Genomic DNA, 20,856 nt, shown 5'->3' with positions numbered 1-20,856 from the left:
TTAAAGAGTTGAAACTAACTAGGATAGGTTTATTCGAAAGATGTTCAAGGTATATGCTGGTGTTATGTTCCCAGACATGTAAAACTACATGTTTGTTTAAGGTGTTTTTATGCATGTAATTTTTGATGTATGTAATTATTTAGACTAATGTCTCTATGTATCTTTTATGGTTTATGTGTGCTTTGATCCCTGTACTTACTGTCGCTTATGTATTATATGTCATGCCCCGCGGTTCGGACCGGCAGACGGTCCAGTATATAAGGACTCTACGCAAGCTTGAACGCGCTTAGCGTTCTAGCCTGGAATCCTGTTCCGTCCTAGTTAGTGTTGCCTGTCTTCCGGTTGTTTGGTTTCCTGTTCCGGGAGTCCTTTCTTGGTGTTCGAGTGTTTCGCGGCGAATGCCCGCGTCCCTGGCGTTCTCGTGGAGACTCTGCTTAATCCTGGTAGAGTTCTAGTTACCTCAAGGCGGTTTTTAGTACCGCTTCGATCTCGTCGTTCTAGAGTCTACAGTTACGGTCATAATCATAGCGTGAAGTGTGAGTGTAAAATTTCCCTTTTCTTTATGCAACCATTCTCAGTGGTGCATTCACTCCTTGGTGGCGGCGTGTGGTGTGTGTGGTAATTGTACCCCATTGTGCTCTGGCTCCCTTCTTCCTGCCCATTCCCAGAGACTTCCTAGTCCCCGTTATTTGGCCCCCACTATCCGCTCCCTCAATACAGCGGAATTGACCTAGTCCAGTATTCAACGGATTGAGAGGTACAGTCAATCCCCTTGTGCCCCCCAGCCTTTTTGTTACGAGTGGACGATTGTGTTCACCGGCGTTTTGCTCACAGATCGGGCCATACCCCTTACAGATCCTCACTGCCTTTTCACTAAGCGAGGATCATCCGAGGCCGAAGAACAGCATAACAACTGAGGGGGAGCACTCACGTCGACCACGGTATCGGTTGGCCGGTGTGCGGCAGAAGCACGGTAACAGCGCTGTGCGCTACTCTTTATTATTATTAAATCATACCCTTGAATGTTACCTCCCGGGCGGGAGGTAACATTTGTTGTTCTGCTCTAGTCTTCAGCCCGTTATCTACACCTGCATGGCCTACATGTTACATGGACCATCATTGAAGAATCGGGGTTGCTGGGTGTTATCAAAGGGTGAGTCAGTTGTAAGACGAAACCAAATGTTAAAGTGTGTGGGACAGGTCCTGAATTAAGTGCTTTGTGTTACACAGGATACTGGCCTGTATTTCCCAAGGTTCATACCCCTTCCAAGGTTCCTACCCCTCCGACTTGAATCAACATCCTCCATAGGAAAGAGCATACCGAGAGGTAGGACTACAGAATCAGCAAGGTTGATAATCGTAGGGAACCTTATGTGAATGGTCATATAATCAAACTTTCTTTACAGCAGAGAAGAACCTCATCCTTGGTTCCGCCACAGCCACAACCTTGACGTCACACCCTCCTTCCCTTGTTTTGTTGCCCTGTTTTCCCCTAGCGCGTCATCCGGTTCTCTAGTGTTTGATAGAGACGGAGGGCCGCAGGAGAAGACTGAGACTTCTCTTCTCGTTCCTGACGCTCCTGCAGATCAACCTACGGACCTTTACATTATATTTTCGTAACTTGTGTTGCTTTATATGTTGTATATGTCATTTATATGTTGTTATGTTGCTTGTCTACAGCCTTGAAGAAGTTCCAGTGTGGAACGAAACGCGTTGGCTGGGTTTTCATCTCTTCATATTAGAAGAAAATAAAAGGAAACATATATAGAGATGTTAAGGTTCCAAGAGGGTGCTGGATGAACCTGTGTTGGAATAATTAATTTGAGTCCTTCCATGAAAGCATTGATGGTTGAAATTTTAAAAAGTGAGAGATGCTGTCTATTTTAGAGGTAGGCAGCAACTGGAGAGAGGTGTAACCATATGAAAGTGTGCGCTAAATTAGCTTTTTGTAAACTAAGCAAGTAGCAGACAATGTCCTGTACTGTGGCTTTTAGAGGGTCATTGTGAGAAGATGGCCTGATATATGATGTCCACTAGTTGTAGTGGGCACCTTGTATCAGTCCTAACAACCCCTTATGGTGAATGGTTAATGACAACCTTATATGAAAGCTATCCTAGTGGTAGCTATGGAGAGCAGCCTTCAGGCTAAGTCTTGAAGGAATGAAAAGCAGCTTGTTTTGCCAGTCTATAATCTCTTGAATGATCAAATGAAAAGACAACCACACCAGGTATATATTCAAAATATATGTATTTAAGATAGGACACACCCCTCTAGTCTCTTTATGAGACTGGAGTTCGAAGTACTTAGTTTACAAGTGAGCAAGCATCAGTAAAAGCACAAATACACGTTTGGGCCCTAGGGGCGTACCAAACCATATACCAAAAAAGTGGTATAGGAACCATGACTGGAATAGGCACTAGGCCTATTGCCTCTAGAATCGCTGGGACCCCAAGGAACCACCCAAGGTAGTGACACAGAGAACCCACGGGGACTGTGTGCAGTGTGACAACACAACCGCGGGTTCCTATTATCTTCTATGAGCAATGTCGCGGTTGGAATTGTAAAGATTAGGGACACTTCTAATCGAGTCAGGACCAAACCCTTTTGGACTTAAGAAGTTCTTGAGCTAGCACCCACCAGAGCACCGGAGTACTCGAGTTACCTCACCCAGGGAAGCCGGGTGCCTAGGTGTCTTTTGGTGTCGGGTCGCGTCATCGATTTCAATGGAAGCCTGCAAAGAACTGCTGCTGCCGTGAAGAGGAGAAGTGTCCGAAGAGATCCAAGCCTGGATCTGGGATGTATGGAACCTGAAAGCAGAGGGGACAGAGTCTTGGTCACTTGCCAGTAACCTAGGGCAGGATGGACCAATGCCCACAGATGTCGGGTGCTTCAGGTGAGTTGATGGGTGTCTTGACTCTTCAGCCACGTGGTCCAGGAGGCGTCAACAAAGTCCATGAGCCGGATTCGAGCTGTCCCACGAAGTCTGTTGAGTGCTGCGGTGTCAGCGACCAGAATGGACCCAACGGCAAGTCACTGGAATTCAGAGAAAGGACTGCGGTGCAGACCAGCAAGGTCGGGGCACATCTGGAGCAACCATGTGTAAGCCCAATCCAAAAAGGAGTTGCCTTCGCGGGAACCTGCTAGCCAACGGGCTAGTGATCGCGAAGGAGCCTCGAGCGGTCGCACTGGAAGCTGGCCCACAGGTCACTCGTGGAGGCCAAAAATCTTCAGTGCAGGAGGTGCTCAAGGCTGGGGCTACTTGGAGCCCAAAGCACAACTTCGAGGAGGACCAGGAAGATAGTATTGCTGCAAAAGTTTGCAGTGTCCAGGTGTCACGATTCCACATCACCCACGGGCCTCAGCTTTGCTGTAGACTCAGGGTAGCCTCGGGGAAGTCTGGAAATCCACCTCTGGGGATGCAGAGACTTCGGCGTCCGGCGGGAGCTTCAGAATTGCAGACCGGTCAGTTACTTCTTTGGTGCCTGCTAAGCAGGGGAGTCACTCCTTGACCCCAAGGGAGATCTCTTCAGTCTTCTAGTCAGGATAGAACGTTGAAGGTCCAGGATGTACATTGCAGAGTTTCGTCCAGGGTAATCTAAAGTACTAGGGACTGGATTCCTATACTTAGAGTTAGTCCATCCCCTAAACTCACTATAAGGCCCCAGCTATGGGTGGGCCAGGAAAGAGGGGTGGTTACACCCATTTCCTTTGTCCAGTTTCACCGGTTTGAACTGGAGTATGCACAGGGACACCAAGTGTGCCCCCAGTGCAGGACTTCAAAGCACCAGAGAGTGCTCCCGCCCAGCCCCAATACACATCAGCCTGTCTGGGGAGGTGGGGACACCTCCCCTCAACAGGAAACCTATTGTCCAGGCCTCCCCTGCCAGAGTTTCAGTCAGCAGCAGGAGGCCAGTCCTGTGTCTGTGGCAGAGGCATCCATTTTGTGATGCCAGGGCTCAGGAAAGTCCTACCGGGTTTAGCCAGTGTGAACATGTCTCTCCCTCTAGAAGGGTGGAATGCTACCCCCGCCACCAGAACTGGCGGGGGGTAGTATTCCAAAGCGTTTGACATCAAACACGACATGTTTTGATGCAGCCATCCCAAACATTAGCATTTACCGCGAGCTTATAATGCACTTAAGAGTATATGGTATGGCTGTATCACAGAAAAGCCATAAGGAAGTATTTCCGAAAGCTGCAGAGGGGCTCAGCTCATGCTTGGGCACCCTCTCACATAAAACCAAGCACTCTGCCTTCAGGATTGTCAAGGCCTGCCATAGGAGTGGCTTATAGGTTTATATGTGTCTGTATAGGGTAGTGATATAGGTAGCCTATACCACAGTAAGGAGTGCAAGCACACCCTTACCCAGGCTGCAGTAGCAGACCTGTGGTGTCATTTTGGAGTGCTTCCCAGGGGTGGCATAATATATGCTGCAGCCCCTGGTAGGCCTCTGAGGTACCTATGCCCTAGGTACATAGTATACCATATACTAGGGGCTTATAAGGCACTCCAGAATCCAATTAGATATGTACCTAATGTACATGCAAACCATTTTACAGAGAAAGCAGACAGACTGGGGCCCTGAATAGCAGGATCCCAGTCCAACTAAGTCATAAACCAGCAAAACACCAGGAAAAAAGTGGGGGCAACCATATAATCAGATTCCACCTTCCTACAGTCATTTTGTTTTGATTGACCGTAGCAAAAAAATTGCTTCCATTTTGCTGCATAACAGGCTCTAATGGTGAGTTTGCGTGCTCCCTTGAGAATATCCATACATTCTGGTGGTAAGTGATGGAGCCAAATTGCTAGGGAGAGGGTTTCCGGGTCTGGTGCCTCACTTGTCCTTAATGTTGAGTGAGAAGGTCCAGCCTGTTGGGGAGCTTCTAGTGTGGACCTAAAGTGAGGCCAAGGTGTGTTGTGAACCAAGGTTGATGTGTCCATGTAGGATCTACCAGGATCATTGTAAGAGACATTTGCCTGAGCTTCTGAACCAAGAAAGCAAGAAGTGAGAGAGGAGGAAAAGCTTAGGCAAATATCCCTGACCAACTCATCCATCATGTTTTGCCCTTGGATAGTGGATGTGGGTACCTGGAGGTGAAGTTTGGGCATTTTGCGTTTTCTGCAGTGGTGAAAAGTATGATCTGAGGGAACTCCTACTTTTGGAAGTATGGCAAGAGAGGTTGTGGGTGGAATTCCCATTCGTGGACTTGTTGCTGAATCTTGCTTAGCAGGTCTGCCAAGTTATTGTCTGTTCACGGAAATTATTTTGCCAACAGCCGAATGTTGTGATGAAGAGCCCACGTCCATATGTTCTGAGACAGATTTGATAGCTGTGAAGATTGTGTCCCCCCCACTCTTTTTGCTGATAACACATGGCTGTCATATTGTCCATCCGGACTAGGACAACCTTGTGAGACAGGTGAGGAAGGAAAGGTGAGACAGGTGAGAAAGGAAAGCTTTCAGTGCTAAGTAGATTGCCTGAAGCTTTAAGTAGTTGATGTGTAGAGATTGAGGTTTGGCTTCCCAGAGACTGTGTACGGTGAGGTCCTGTAATGGACCACTTCACCCCGTCTTTGATGCGTCCATGGTGAGAGTGATGTTGGAAACAAGGTCTAGAAAAGGTTGCCCTTTCAACAGGTTGTTGGCGTTCCACCATTCCGGAGAACAGTGAGTGTGGCGGTCTATCAACACTAGTTCCTCCAATTGACCCTGTGACTGAGTCCACTGGTGAGCTAGACATTGTTGAGGGGGACGTATATGTAGCCTTGCTTTGGGAACCATGGCAATGCAGGATGCCATCATTCCAAGTAGAAGCATAACTGTCCTAACTATGATTGTCTGATTTGATTGGAACTTGGGCAAGGTTGCTTGATTGCTCTAAATTTGAGCAGAGTTGGGGTAGGCTAATCCTAATTGTGTTCTTAGGATTGCTCCCAAGTAAGGTTGGATTTGAAGAGGTTGGAGGTGAGACTTGGGGGACACTGATAATAAAACATAGGTTGTGAAGTAGATCTATTGTGATTTGTGTGTTGTTGGCACTGCTAAAATGTACTGGCTTTGATAAGCCAAACGTCTGAATACTTGAGGTGCAGTAGTCACTCCGAATGGAAGAACTTTGAACTGATAGTGTTTTCTGGCTGCTACCACAAATCTCAAGTATTTACGTTGAGGAGGCTGTATTGGTATGTGGAATTAGGTGTCCTTTAGGTCTAATGTCGTCATAAAGTCGCCCTGTTGAAGAAGAGGAATGACATCCTGTAAGGTGACCATATGTAAGTGTTCTGATAGGATGTAGTTGGCTAAAGGCCTGAGATCTAAGCTGGATCTTAGAGAGTGTTGTGATTGCGCCTATCAGATAATCTCCCACATGATGGCTCAACACCCGGCGCAGCAAAGACTTTAATACAGCACCTTTAGAAAAGGGTTTTATTTTACAAAATGCAAGGACTCTCTCTCTTTTAGAATAAGGCTTGGGGTTTTATTTTAAACAATGCTCTCTAACAGAAAGGCTTTCCCAGATGCCAAATGCACATGATTCAAATACACAAAGAGATACATATGTTTATATGCAAGCAATAATCTAAATGCCTGAATAATAATCATGAATAAACAAGCAGCAGATAATATGAGATAATACTCAAGCAGATATACTGGAGGTCCTGCAAAAGATCAGAAAGATATATACATTGAATAGATCAAATGAGAACTTTAGAGGTTCACCTTGACTCACTCACACATCACAAAGACAACACATCAAATGATCACAGCCACTGGCTCACATCACAATGTCAATAATCAAAACTCAAAACTTCACATGGTGCAAAAACACTGCATCTGCATCTTAGCCCACTTCTGACCGGGGGATTCACAGCCAGGGATCAGATCCCAGCAACCAGGTTGTCCCGAAATAGACGTGTCTGTCCTCGTTCAGATTCCAAAATCCCAGTCTCTAAGTCAGCAACCCTCAGCTTTAAACACACTAGAAGGTTTGCGAAAGACCTTCCCCCGGGCCAGAGGAATCTTACCAGAACTGGCCAGGTTCCAAGCAAGCATTCCCAAGGAGTTCTCACGTCCCCTTCTCCAAATCTCGCATGTTCTAGCCTTTATCTTGACGAAGCTTGCAAAGCCTTTCAGAGTACATAAACAATCCCTCACAAAAACAAAAAGACCTTGAACGTAAATAACCCAAGCAACTTGCAAGCGCTGCTGTGCACTCAGAAAAGCTGAAGCAAGGCAAAGTCAGGAAAAAGGATGACATGAGGCCATGTCAAAGCCAATAGTAAGAACTTCATAATTCTCATCAATGTACAACACAATGCACAATTGTGCACAACTGCTTATAGATTCATATACTTCATCTCTCAATGTCCTATAGCATCACATACTTTATCTCTCAATGTACAACACCGAGAACATGTGTGCATCGCTGCCCACAACACTGCATTTCGAAACCAAAGAGTACATTCCACAACTCTCTCCCTCTTATGCTTTCAAATGCACATTCCACACCTTCTATTCTTGGCAAGGCTGTCTACTCCGTGACAGCTCCCACTGAAAGACAGCAAGATTACAAGAAAGAAACTTGTAAGAAACGCAACACATGTGCAGGACCGTCGTACATCCAGGCTAGGATGAGATAATACACTAGTCAGTAAAAATAATGGTAGTCAAAGGTCATCACTGGGTGTCAAACCACAAGAGTGCTTCTAGCACTACAGAGACCCATCTTTTTGGGTATTTGAAAGTATAGAGAGTATACTCCTGAGCCTTGATGTTGAAGGGGAACAGGTTCTATAGCCCCTCTGAGAATAAGGGCTTGGACTTACTGCTTTAGAAGTGCCTGATGTTCCTGAGATAACCTGTGAGTGTGAGGTGGAATGTTTGGTGGTGTCATAATGAGCTCCAGACAATATCCATGTTTGATAATGGCTACTACCCATTTGTCTGTGGTGATGGAATTCCACACAGGGTGAATAAACCCTAGTCTAACCGACAACAGTTGTTGTGTGGTCAGGGAAAAGCTATGGTAGTCACTGTTTTGCAGTGGGAATTGGTCCACAAGCAGAGGCACCCCCGCCCCTATCCCTGTTATTCTCTATGAAGGAAGCTCTATAGAAACCCATGGTGTAAGAGGTCTAGGGCTGTTTCTGTTGAGAGGTGGGTGCCTCTGGAGGTGGACTTATATGCACTCGGTAGCCTGGGCGACGAAAGGAGCCCATGAAGTGAAAGTTTATAATGCCCCCTTTGCTTTGGTCGTGTTAGTGTCCTTCTTCATTTTCTCTAAGGTAGATTTTATCTGTGGGAGAAAGAGTTGTTCTTTATCGAAGGGCATGTTTAAAACTGCCTGTTGGACCTTATGTTTGAATCCAAAACACTTTAATCAGGCGTGTCACCTAAGAAGGATACTCGTATCAATTCCTCTGGCTTCAGTCTTTGCTGGATTAAAGGCACAGCTAATGGTAGTGTTAGTGATGGTCTGTCCCTTGGTAACAATTTGTTGACCTCTTTTCTTATACTCCTCAGGGATGTGCTGGTAAAGCTCCACCATCTCACCCCAATGTGCTCTGTCATAGCAGGCCAAAAGAGCTTGAGAATTGGTGATGCGCCAATGATTGGCAGCCTACGCTGCAACCCTCTTTCATGGAGCATCTATGCACTTACTTTTCTTTTCTGGGGAAGGGGTATCCCCAGTAGCCTGGGAATTGGCCTTTAATGTCCAGTAGTGGTGACAATGGAGTCTTTTGGTACTTGACTCCGAATGAATACAGGATCTGATGGTGCTGCCTTGTATTTTTCATCTGCCCTAGTGTTGATAATTCAGGTCCTGATAGGGTCCTTAAAGATCTAATTTGCATGTACCATCATTAGGTAATATAGGCAGATGTGGTGTATCTCTATATTGTGTATATCTGAAGTCAAAGTGTCAAAGAGGAATTCCTGCTCTAGGGATTTCCTATGGAGCTGTACGTTGTGGAAAACTGCTGCTCTCAAAATGACTTCCTGATAGGAGTTTGCATCCTCAGGAGGGGAAGAATCAGCTGTGTGCAAGTTGGGATCATTTGGTGTAGTAGGATAGTTGTCATATATATGCCAGGGATCAGGATCTCCAAATAGTTCCCCCAACCCACTAGTGTCGGACTGTGGTGATCTTTGAGGGGACATGTCTTGTATATCCTAATATGGTTATAACGGCGGTGGAGAGTGAGGAGGGGATGGAGGTGGTTGAGAAGGTGTTGGAGGGGGAGGGGGTGTAGGAAGCGGTTGATAAGAAGAGCTAGTTGCTTTGTCTTTTACTTTCTTCTTGAGAGAAAGTGGAACATCTAGCGCCTCCTTAAATAACAATTTCCTTTTTAGAGGTGGTGGAGAGGAATTTGAAGCAAGAATGCACCAAGTGCCCACTTGAATTTGGATTTTCCTCTGGTGAATGTCCGTTTCCTAGGATGGATTCAACAGGAGACGTTGAAGCCGATGATGCTTTTGAGTCTTTCAACTCCGAAGATTTCGGTACCAAGGTTTTTGGCTTGGAAGTGTGATGCTTAGTCGGCGCCGAGGGAGATGTGGCTAGCTTCCGAATCAGTACCGAGGATCGGGTCGGTACCAAAGCATGTTTTTGGTCCAAAGAGGTCGATGGTGAAGGCTTGGCCTTGGTAGCAATATTGAGTGCCGGGCTTGAGGGCGGGGCGTCCAAAACATTTTCGGAACCGACCATGGCCAGAAGGCAGTGGTGGTTCGAGGACCTCTAACAGTCGGAGTGTTGAAAATGTTTGGGTCCGCTTGGATGGAGGGGCTGAGGTCATAGTACTCACTCGCTGGGTGGATGGGAGTTTCTGCATCGTCATGTCTACCTCCAAGTCGGAGCCAGAGCTTTTCACCAATCGAGAAAGCCTAATCTTTCGACGGTTGGCTTCTCTGGGGGTGGTCTTTGCTGAAAATGTCGCTTTTCTCATCTGTAGTCTTCTGAGACATTTACTGCTGATGATCCTTTCAATCCTGATGCATTTTCTTGGACCAAAATAACTTACATGCTTCACAGTCGGCTTCCTTGTAGACGGGTGAAAGGCAAAGGTTGCACACAAGATGTTGGTCGGTGTGCAGAAATTTTGCAGCTAACGCCGACAGAATATAAAGGGCGTACGTTCCATCACCGGCAACACATTTTTGGATGAAGCTGGTATGATGTTGGAGGTAGGCCTGAGAGACGGCCCGAAGGGTGATTGGACAAACAAATAAGAACCAACGAGGATGGAAGGACACAGATGGTGAAAGCGCAAACTATAAGCAATACCGTCGAAGACAGCAAGAAACCAGAAGATCGAACTGAACAGTCTCGAATAACGGAGCGCAGGCACACACATCTGAACCAGACTGCGTGTAGAAAACAATCAAACAATGGAGTTGATGTCCATGCACAATATCACAGAGAGAAGGAGTCACTCAACATCGTGACTCAAAAGACTTCTTCGAAGAAAAACAACTTGCACAATTGCAGACCCAACACTAGATAGCAGTAATATGCAGAGCATGTGTATCTACAGCCACACATGCCATCGAACATAAATATTTTAGTGGCCACAAATTTTACCCTCAGGTTCCTCATATAGAAAAACTTCCACATTAAACTCATGGCAAATTGGGAAGTGAAAAAGTTCTCTGATTCAGGGTCATGTGATAATTAACCTGATTGCATGCATCAGGATTTCATTCCCCCAAAGAGGAAATCTTTTGAAAAAATATTGTGAATTCACTGAACTGCTTATGGAATATCGCACATAACACAGCAGAACGAACGTACCTTTTCACCATACACTGGCATGAATGATTTGATGCGAGGTACTGATTTGCAGGTTCGAAGTCCTAACCCAATATATTGTGAAATATACATTTCATACAAAAAGCCAGAAAAGCATCTTATGCCCAGCTTTATGTACAACTTTCAAGAATTCCAACTATGGAGGATTCTCTCCAGTTGTGCCCTTCTACAGAAGATTGACCTTTACCTTCCTTACACAGAGAAACCCCAAAGCAATTGAAAATGAATGAAAATGGTCAAATTGGTAAAACATAAAACTTAAATTCTATTTGTATACCTTTGTGGCTCATAATGTCATAACACTAAAATTATTGAAAACTACCAGGAAAGATATTTAATATTAATATGAATGTGAAATAGAATAAATGATGCAAGAGTGAATATATCTTACCAAGTGTTGTCCAAGCATTGTGAATGATGAAATGGCTGTTTCTTTCTTAATGCCATACTCCAAGTTAGAAATATTAAATGCCTGCAAAACATATATACAACTTGAACTTATGAAGCTTAATTTACAAATTAATAGCATTGTTTACCAGTAAAAAAGCAGTCCCAGCTAATGCCTATTAAAGAATGGTGAGAGCATGCAATATGTGCCTTCAGATGTAAAATATGTCATTCATATTATTGTGATAAGCATGTTGAATAATACACAGAAAAGTGGACTACAAACAAGACTGCAGAAATTCAGTGTTGCCCTAAAATGCTATATTAAGACCTAGGGCACAATTTAGATCGTGAGGGTCGGGTTACTCCATCACAATGGTGGCGGATATCCCGTCCGCCGAAATATAAATCCCATAGGATATAATGGGAACTGTATTTCACCGTTTTGACAGATTAACTCGCCCACCAAGATCTAAATCAGGCTCTTGTTCTTTTACACTTTTAAAATTTGAATGAAATAAAAAGAAAAAATCGAAATCAGCAAATAAACACCTCAACCAAGTCAAGCTAGATTCTATGTTATCTGAACAGGTGAGCAGTCTATATATCGACTTTTTAATATCGAGGGACATAAATATCGAGTCAAAAATATCGAATGTACAAAATATCGAAATAGATAATATCGATGTGAAAAATATCGGTTTTTTTTTTACTTAAATGTCGATGTAAGTAATATTGTTAGTAATAATATCGACATGTGAAAATATCGTCATTGTGTGTTTAGTAAATATTTTGAAGTTGTTTGTATAAATAGTTAAAATGTATATAATATGAGAAATATTTATATTGTTTTAGGGGCGGGATGTTGGGTTATAGGGGATAAGGGTGGGGAGTGTTTTAAAAAAGTTAATTTATTTTTTAATATATTGTAAAATTGAATTAGTAAATTTTATTTAAAATGTGAAATGTATATTTAATTTTAGGAGCGGGATGTTGGATTATAGGGGATAAGGGTGGGAAGTGTTTTAAAAATGTTTATATATTGTTTAATTAAAAAAAAAAAAAAAATTAGAAATTGTAAATTAAATGTTGAATTTTAAAAATAATTTTAGGAGCGGGATGTTGGTTTATAGGGGATAAGGGTGGGAAGTGTTTTAAAAATGTTTAGATATTTGTTAATTTAAAAAAAAATATTTTTAGAAATTGTAAATTAAATTTAGAATTTTAGAAATAATTTTAGGAGCGGGATGTTGGTTTATAGGGGATAAGGGTGGGAAGTGTTTTAAAAATGTTTATATATTGTTTAAAATTTTAAAACAAAATTAATTGAGAAATTGTAAATTAAATGTAGAATTTTAAAAATAATTTTAGGAGCGGGATGTTGGTTTATAGGGGATAAGGGTGGGAAGTGTTTTAAAAATGTTTATATATTTGTTAATTTTTAAAAAATTTTTTTTAGAAATTGTAAATTAAATTTAGAATTAAAAAAAAATTTTAGGAGCGGGATGTTGGTTTATAGGGGATAAGGGTGGGAAGTGTATTAAAAATGTTTATATATTGTTTACATTTTTTAAAAATTTATTTAGAAATTGTAAATTAAATTTAGAATTTTAGAAATAATTTTAGGAGCGGGATGTTGGTTTATAGGGGATAAGGGTGGGAAGTGTTTTAAAAATGTTTATATATTGTTTAAAATTTTTAAAAATTAATTTAGAAATTGTAAATTAAATTTAGAATTTTAGAAAAAAATTTAGGAGCGGGATGTTGGTTTATAGGGGATAAGGGTGGGAAGTTAATTTAAAATGTTTATATATTTTTTTATTTAAAACAAAAAAATTTTAGAAAATTTAAATCTATTTTAGAATTTAACAAATCCCATAATTAAATATAGATTTCAGTCAGGATAGTAAATTAATTAAGTTAAGTGTTTTAAAAATGTTTTTATATTTGTTAATCTTTTATTAAAAATATGTATAAATTGTAAATAAAATTTCGAATTTTACTAATATATTTCGGAGCGGGATGTTGGTTGATAGGGGATAAGGGTGGGAAGTGTTTTAAAAATGTTTATATATTTGTTAATTTAAACAAAACAAAAAATTTGAAATTGTAAAATAAATTAAGAATTTTACTAATAATTTTAGGAGTGGGATGTTGGTTAATAGGGGATAAGGGTGGGAAGTGTTTGAAAAATGTTTATATATTTGTAAATTTTTAATTAAAATAATTTAGAAATTGTAACTTTAATTTAGAATTTTACAAATAATTTTAGGAGCGGAATGTTGGGTTATAGGGGATAAGGGTGGGAAGTTAATTTAAAATGTTTATATATTTTTTAATTTAAAACAAAAAAAATTTAGAAAATTTAAATCTATTTTAGAATTTAACAAATCCCATAGTTAAATATAGATTTCAGTCAGGATAGTAAATTAATTAAGTTCACTGTCCAGCACTTATCTTCAATAAATATAGACTGGAGTGGGAATAGTAAATTAATTAAGTTCATTGTCCAGCACTCACTGTAATTTTATATAGTTTGGAGTGAGAATAGTAAATTAATTTAGTTCAGTGTCCAGCACTTATCTTAATTAAATATAGATTGGAGTGTGAATAGTAAATAAATTAAGTTCGCTGTCCAGCACCTACTCTAATGTAATATAGGTTGGAGTGAGAATAGTAAATTAATTAAGTTCAGTGTCCAGCACTTATCTTAATTAAATATAGACTGGAGTGGGAATAGTAAATTAATTCAGTTCAGTGTCCAGCACATACTCTAATTAAATATAGGTCGGAGTGAGAATAGTAAATTTATTAAGTTCAGTGTCCAGCACTTATCTTAATTTAATATAGACTGGAGTGGGAACAGTAAATTATTTTTGTTCAGTGTCCAGCACCTACCCTAATTTAATATAGGTTGGAGTGAGAATAGTAAATTAATTAAGTTCAGTGTCCAGCACTTATCTTAATTAAATATAGACTGGCGTGGGAATAGTAAATTAATTAAGTTCATTGTCCAGCACCTACTGTAATTTAATATAGTTTGGAGTGAGAATAGTAAATTCATTAAGTTCAGTGTCCAGCACTTATCTCAATTAAATATAGATTGGAGTGGGAATAGTAAATTAATTCAGTTCAGTGTCCAGCACATACTATAATTAAATATAGGTTGGAGTGAGAATAGGAAATTAATTAAGTTCAGTGTCCAGCACTTATTTTATTTTTATATAGACTGGAGTGGGAATAGTAAATTAATTTAGTTCAGTGTCCAGCACCTACCCTAATTTAATATAGGTTGGAGTGAGAATAGTAAATTAATTAAGTTCAGTGTCCAGCACTTATCTTAATTAAATATATAGTGGAGTGGGAATAGTAAATTAATTAAGTTCATTGTCCAGCACCTACTGTAATTTAATATAGTTTGGAGTGAGAATAGTAAATTAATTAAGTTCAGTGTCCAGCACTTATATTAATTAAATATAGATTGGAGTGGGAATAGTAAATTAATTCAGTTCAGTGTCCAGCACATACTATAATTAAATATAGGTTGGAGTGAGAATAGGAAATTAATTAAGTTCAGTGTCCAGCACTTATTTTAATTTAATATAGACTGAAGTGGGAATAGTAAATTAATTTAGTTCAGTGTCCAGCACCTACCCTAATTTAATATAGGTTGGAGTGAGAATAGTAAATTAATTAAGTTCAGTGTCCAGCAGTTTTGTTAATTAAATATAGAGTGGAGTGGGAATAGTAAATTAATTAAGTTCAGTATCCAGCACCTACTCTAATTTAATATAGGTTGGAGTGAGAATAGTAAATTAATTATGTTCAGTGTCCAGCACTTATCTTAATTAAATATAGACTAGAGTGGGAATAGTAAATTATTTAAGTTCAGTGTCCAGCATCTACCCTAATTAAATATAGATTGGACTGAGAATAGTAAATTAATTAAGTTCAGTGTCCAGCACTTATCTTAATTAAATATAGATTGGAGTGGGAATAGTAAATTAATTAAGTTCTGTGTCCAGCACATACTGTAATAAAATATAGGTTGGAGTGAGAATAGTAAATTAATTAAGTTCAGTGTCCAGCACTTATCTTAATTAAATATAGACTGGAGTGGGAATAGTTAATTAATTAAGTTCAGTGTCCAGCACCTACTCTAATGTAATATAGGTTGGAGTGAGAATAGTAAATTAATTAAGTTCAGTGTCCAGCACTTATGTTAAGTAAATATAGACTGGAGTGGGAATAGTAAATTGATTCTGTTCAGTGTCCAGCACATACTCTAATTAAATATAGGTTGGAGTGAGAATAGTAAATTAATTAAGTTCAGTGTTCAGCACTTATCTTAATTAAATATAGACTGGAGTGGGAATAGTTAATTAATTAAGTTCAGTGTCCAGCACCTACTCTAATGTAATATAGGTTGGAGTGAGAATAGTAAATTAATTAAGTTCAGTGTCCAGCAGTTATCTTAATTAAATATAGACTGGAGTGGGAATAGTAAATTAATTAAGGTCAGTGTCCAGCACCTACTCTAATTAAATATAGGTTGGAGTGAGAATAGTAAATTTATTAAGTTCAGTGTCCAGCACTTATCTTAATTTAATATAGACTGGAGTGGGAATAGTAAATTATTTTAGTTCAGTGTCCAGCACCTACCCTAATTTAATATAGGTTGGAGTGAGAATAGTAAATTAATTAAGTTCAGTGTCCAGCACTTATCTTAATTAAATATAGACTGGAGTGGGAATAGTAAATTAATTAAGTTCATTGTCCAGCACCTACTGTAATTTAATATAGTTTGGAGTGAGAATATTAAATTAATTAAGTTCTGTGTCCAGCACATACTCTAATTAAATATAGGTTGGAGTGAGAATAGTAAATTAATTAAGTTCAGTGTCCAGCACTTATCTTATTTAAATATAGACTGGAGTGGGAATAGTTAATTAATTAAGTTCAGTGTCCAGCACCTACTCTAATGTAAAATAGGTTGGAGTGAGAATAGTAAATTAATTAAGTTTAGTGTCCAGCACTTATCTTAATTAAATATAGACTGGAGTGGGAATAGTAAATTAATTTAGTTCAGTGTCCAGCACATACTCTAATTAAATATAGGTTGGAGTGAGAATAGTTAATGTATTAAGTTCAGTGTCCAGCATTTATCTTTATTTAATATAGACTGGAGTGGGAGTACTAAATTAATTTAGTTCTGTGTCCAGCACATACTCTAATTTAATATAGGTTGGAGTGAGAATAGTAAATTAATTAAGTTCAGTATGTAGTGGGAGTAGTATGTTAATTAAGTTTGGTAAATAGTAAATATTAGAATTAAATATAGAGTTGAATAGGAACAGTTAAATTAATTGGATTTAATTTACAAAAAATCTGTAGATTGTAGTTTTGGTTGGATAAAAGATAGAAGTTATATCAGAATGCAAATTCCAATTTTTTTTTTAAATAGTAGAAAGGAAAATGAGATTTATTTTATAGTTGTTGGAATGTATATTCATTAGAGAGAAAATTTTGTTTATTATTACGCATATTCTAATAATTAAATCATTGAAATAAACATGTAATAAAATAATTAAGATTTAACATTTGTATTATAGTTATAATATAATTTTTTTCTAATGGATATATATTTGTTTAATGTATATTTTGGACATGAATATATGAACACACAAAATAATTAAAAATAAAAATATCAGATTTTTATAGCTGTATAATATTTATAAATTTATATTGTGTACTCAAAATTTTTAGACTTTATTAGAATTTATAAGAAATTGTATGTTTTGAAATATATGACTAATATATTTTAATTATTAATATTTATATTACATATTAAATATTGAAATTGTTTACATTTTAGAATATGTATTTTTGTTTTTATTTTTTTTGGTATGTTGTAGATACAATATATTAATTATATCATGTTCATCTATTTATTTTGGTAATATATACTGTTTTATTGATATATTAATAAAAATATTTTATTTATTATATTTATTTTTATACGTTTAATAATTTTCACATTGATAAAAAAATAGGGATTCTTTTTGAGTATTTTAATCTAATGTTTTACTAATTTTTAAAGTAATGTGTAATGTTAAATAAATAGTTAGGCCATTTATTGGTATTTTTTTAGTTGTTATGTTTGTTTGGGTCTTTTATTTTGTAACCGCTCGCTGTTGTTTTGGGTTATTTTGGTCGAATCCAGGTAGCGGTCGGGAGCTGTTTCGCGTTTGAGAAGGTAAGAGGTATTTTCTTTATTATTAAATAGTTTTAAGTGTTTTGTGGAAGTAGTAATGTTGTAATAAGTGTGTATTGATTGATGTTTTAGAAGTTAGGGTGTTAGTAATAGTTTGTATACGGTTTTATAATTTACGTTGTGTTCCGTGTTTGTGGCTTTGTTAGTGTTTTGTTATTTCGGTGTGTTAAAGTTTTATAGTGTTTGAATAACGTTTGTAGTGATGTTTTTAGGTGCGTTTTGTGTGTTTGTGGGTGGGTGGGAATGTTTATTTCTCTTTTGTAGGTTTTACGGAGAAGATATTTTCGTCGGTTTCAAACACCTTATTTTTTTAAAGGAAGTGTGTATTAGTTGTGTTTACTAATGTTTATTTTACACTTCCTTTATTGTTCGGGTTTCCAGGAGCGGTTATTTACCTTTTTAATATTTTTCGGGATTTTTATGGTTAATGGATAGTCGGTTTTTTTCCGTAGACGTTGTTTTCGATAAACAGTTGTATTTTTACATTTTATTGGGATTTTTTTTTGGATACCTATGGATTTTGAACTACCTGGATTTATTTGGAAGGAATGTTATTATCCCATTGGAGCAACTACACAGGTAAGTTCATTTAAATATTTTTATTGTTGGTGGCCAAACCTTATATATTTAATATTGTTGTTGTGTACTTGGTTTGTTTAATTATGTTGTCTAAATATATATCCATATAATTGATTTATATATTTTAGACCACATAATTAAATATGTGATATAATAAAGTGGTTTATTTATGTTGTGATAGTTGTTTTAGTAGAATTGTGGGTTAATATTTAGGAAAGGGTTTAGAAGAGAGTTTGAGCTATTATATTTAAGTACTCAAGTCCTCTTGTGGATGGGTATAGCTGTACCTGTTGTTGTAGGTAATTATACATTTGAGTAGTTTGTCTAGACTGTTTTGGTTTTAATTGTAGGACAGATTGTTGCATTCTTAATTCTTGGAAACTTTGTTCCTTTTGTATGGCAATTAGTAGTTTTTGTAGTGTTGGAGTTGTTCTCCCAGTAGAAGTTAGGAATGCATTATGCCAGCCTTCGACGGCGTTGTTAGTTTTGGCTTGTTGGTTGAGTGTACTTACATATACATTCCACCAAGGTATTTGGAACTTGGGCTGACGTCTATGGCCTGATCTGTGTAGTCTCCCCACCCAGGTATCCTCAAAATAATCTAAGAGGGGAGATAACTTTACTTCATTTTGTTTGTAGAATGGACTTTCTAATAAAAGATTGTAATGTTCTGCAACATCTGTAGTTGGTACATAAGCTAGGGCTGTTAGAAGTTTTATTTGATGTGCAAAACTTATGTTAGTGGCATATTCTACACTTAGTGAAGATTTTTGTAAATGTCTCCATATACATTGGTTTAGATGGAAGTAACATCCTTGGATAGCTGTATGGGGGTACAGTTTGAGAATGGAATTTATCATGGCTTGCTCAAAGTCTATGATAATTCTTTGAGGGTAAAAATCATTTGATTCTTGTTTTAGTTTTCCTAGCATTTCATTATATGTTGTGTTTTGTTTGTTAGGTAATAGTGCATAAATTAAAGGTATGGAAGTGTTGTGATATTGACCGTGTATTGTGTAAAGCTGGTAGAATGGTTTTGGGCATATTGTAAAGGTGCCATCCATCATCCATGTTTGGCATTGTTGTAGCAAACATAATGATTCTTTTTTTCTGTGCTTTTGTTATCAAAAAAAAATAAAAGGTTCATTATTGTGGGTGATACTTAATTCTGGTGGAATGATGATCTCTTGAAAAGTTTTAGGGGATGGTATAGTTGTCGTGGTTGCTTTTTTGGTCCTAGCAATAGTTCTTTTTATAGAAGCAATTGATGGTAATTGGCCTCTTGCTTCTTTGGGCACTCTAGGTAATAGTTCTTTTAGGATTACACTTGTAGCAGTTTGTGAACCAGTGCCTAATTCTTTGATATTTTCAAGGGTTGATCTGACTTCTATTTCAGAGAGATTGGGTGGATGGTTATGCTCTCTTGTATATAGTACAGTTGTTTCTCTTGTTGTTGCTCGTCCGTAGCATTTGTTAGAATAATATTTAGTACACTTCCAGTTCACTTTTCGGTCCGTCTGCTTTTCTTGGGTGTATGTGTAACCCATGTAACACAATTGGAATTTTCCTTTCTGCGAAGTTATAAATTGTGCTTCTTCTGTCATCGTGATGTGTTAGAAATCTGGAAAAAATGTATATTAAAATATATGCAATAGTACTTTATATATTTAAATGAAAATAGCAAAAAAGCATTTTTTTTATACATACTTACCAAGTGTTTTTGGTTGTATTTGAATGAAGATGTTGTTTGTAGAAAAAATGCTGTTTAGTTGATGTAGTCTCTGAAAGTTAAAGAAAATATATTGTTGTGGTTGGTTTAGTTTTTTAAGTGGGGTGGTATTGCTGTTTGGTATAGACTATATTTTTTTTGTTGAAACGTATTTTATTGTTTTACAAATCAACAACTCAAAAAACATTCCCCCGCCTTCACTTGTCCCGGAAGTACCACACATTTATCATCAAGACCAATTATTCAGGAGAATGAACAACCTTCCCACCCAGTTCTCTACCCCCCCCCTCCCCCACCACATGTCAATGTACCCCCGTCCCCTACCCCTCTTACTATGTGGCCCTCCTCCCTAATAAATAAGATGCAGTAGCCTAACCTCTCCCTAAGCAAACAGAGCCTACCCTCATGCCCAGTGGTATAGACTATAGGTGTTAATTTATACAGGTTTTTAAAAATTTAATAAAGAGAACATGGATTTGTTTAGGGGTTTAGGATGTTTTGGGGTTTGAGTAGGATTTAATTATTATTTTATAAAGTATTTTGATAGTATACTTACTTTTTAGTGAGTCTTTTCTGGCAATCTTCAATATTTTCTTTAGCTGTTTGGAGTAATATCTGTAGTGGAAACATAAAGAGATGGAATATATAAGTTAGTTATTTATTTGAGTAAAGATAAATTAGTGTTTTAGTTTAATTTGGCAGTTTAGTTAGAAAAGAATATTTACTTACGTTTTTAGAATAGTAGTAGGATGTAAGTTTCTTCTGTTTAGTCGAGTTTCTTCTTCGTTCAATGCTTTGGTTTAAGGCACAGTAGAAGACTTGTTTTAATTGGTTTTTATAGTGGTTTCAAATTGTTTCTTGAATGTTATTGGTTGTTTTCTGTATGTGGCCTTTCTATTGGATGGTTTGAATTTTTTTTAGTTAATTGGTTTCCTTTTATGGAAAATGCTAAGTAAGAGTATATTTAGTTTTAAAGGAGGAGAGTTTTAAATCATTATATATAAAAAGATTGTTTATAATGTGTAGTAATTTTATTTAAATGTGTTCGAAATGCCAATGTGATAATTATTTCA

At 37.9% G+C, this 20,856-nt stretch overlaps 1 protein-coding gene across 1 annotated transcript in view; it reads right to left on the bottom strand.

Annotated features, from left to right (window-relative positions):
* The window catches only part of LOC146776049 (liver carboxylesterase-like), a 306,711-nt gene that overhangs the window by 8,000 nt on the left and 277,855 nt on the right, over positions 1–20,856 (bottom strand). Inside the window, exon 9 of the mRNA XM_085637099.1 lies at positions 11,206–11,286. Coding sequence (XP_085493225.1) covers positions 11,206–11,286 — 81 coding nt within the window. The remainder of the gene's footprint in view (positions 1–11,205; positions 11,287–20,856) is intronic.

Source organism: Triturus cristatus, chromosome 12, assembly GCF_964204655.1.
Source record: "Triturus cristatus chromosome 12, aTriCri1.1, whole genome shotgun sequence".
NCBI classification, from domain to species: domain Eukaryota; kingdom Metazoa; phylum Chordata; class Amphibia; order Caudata; family Salamandridae; genus Triturus; species Triturus cristatus.
The sequence above is the reverse complement of the archived record's forward strand: the minus strand, read 5'-3'. Positions and strand labels throughout refer to the sequence as shown.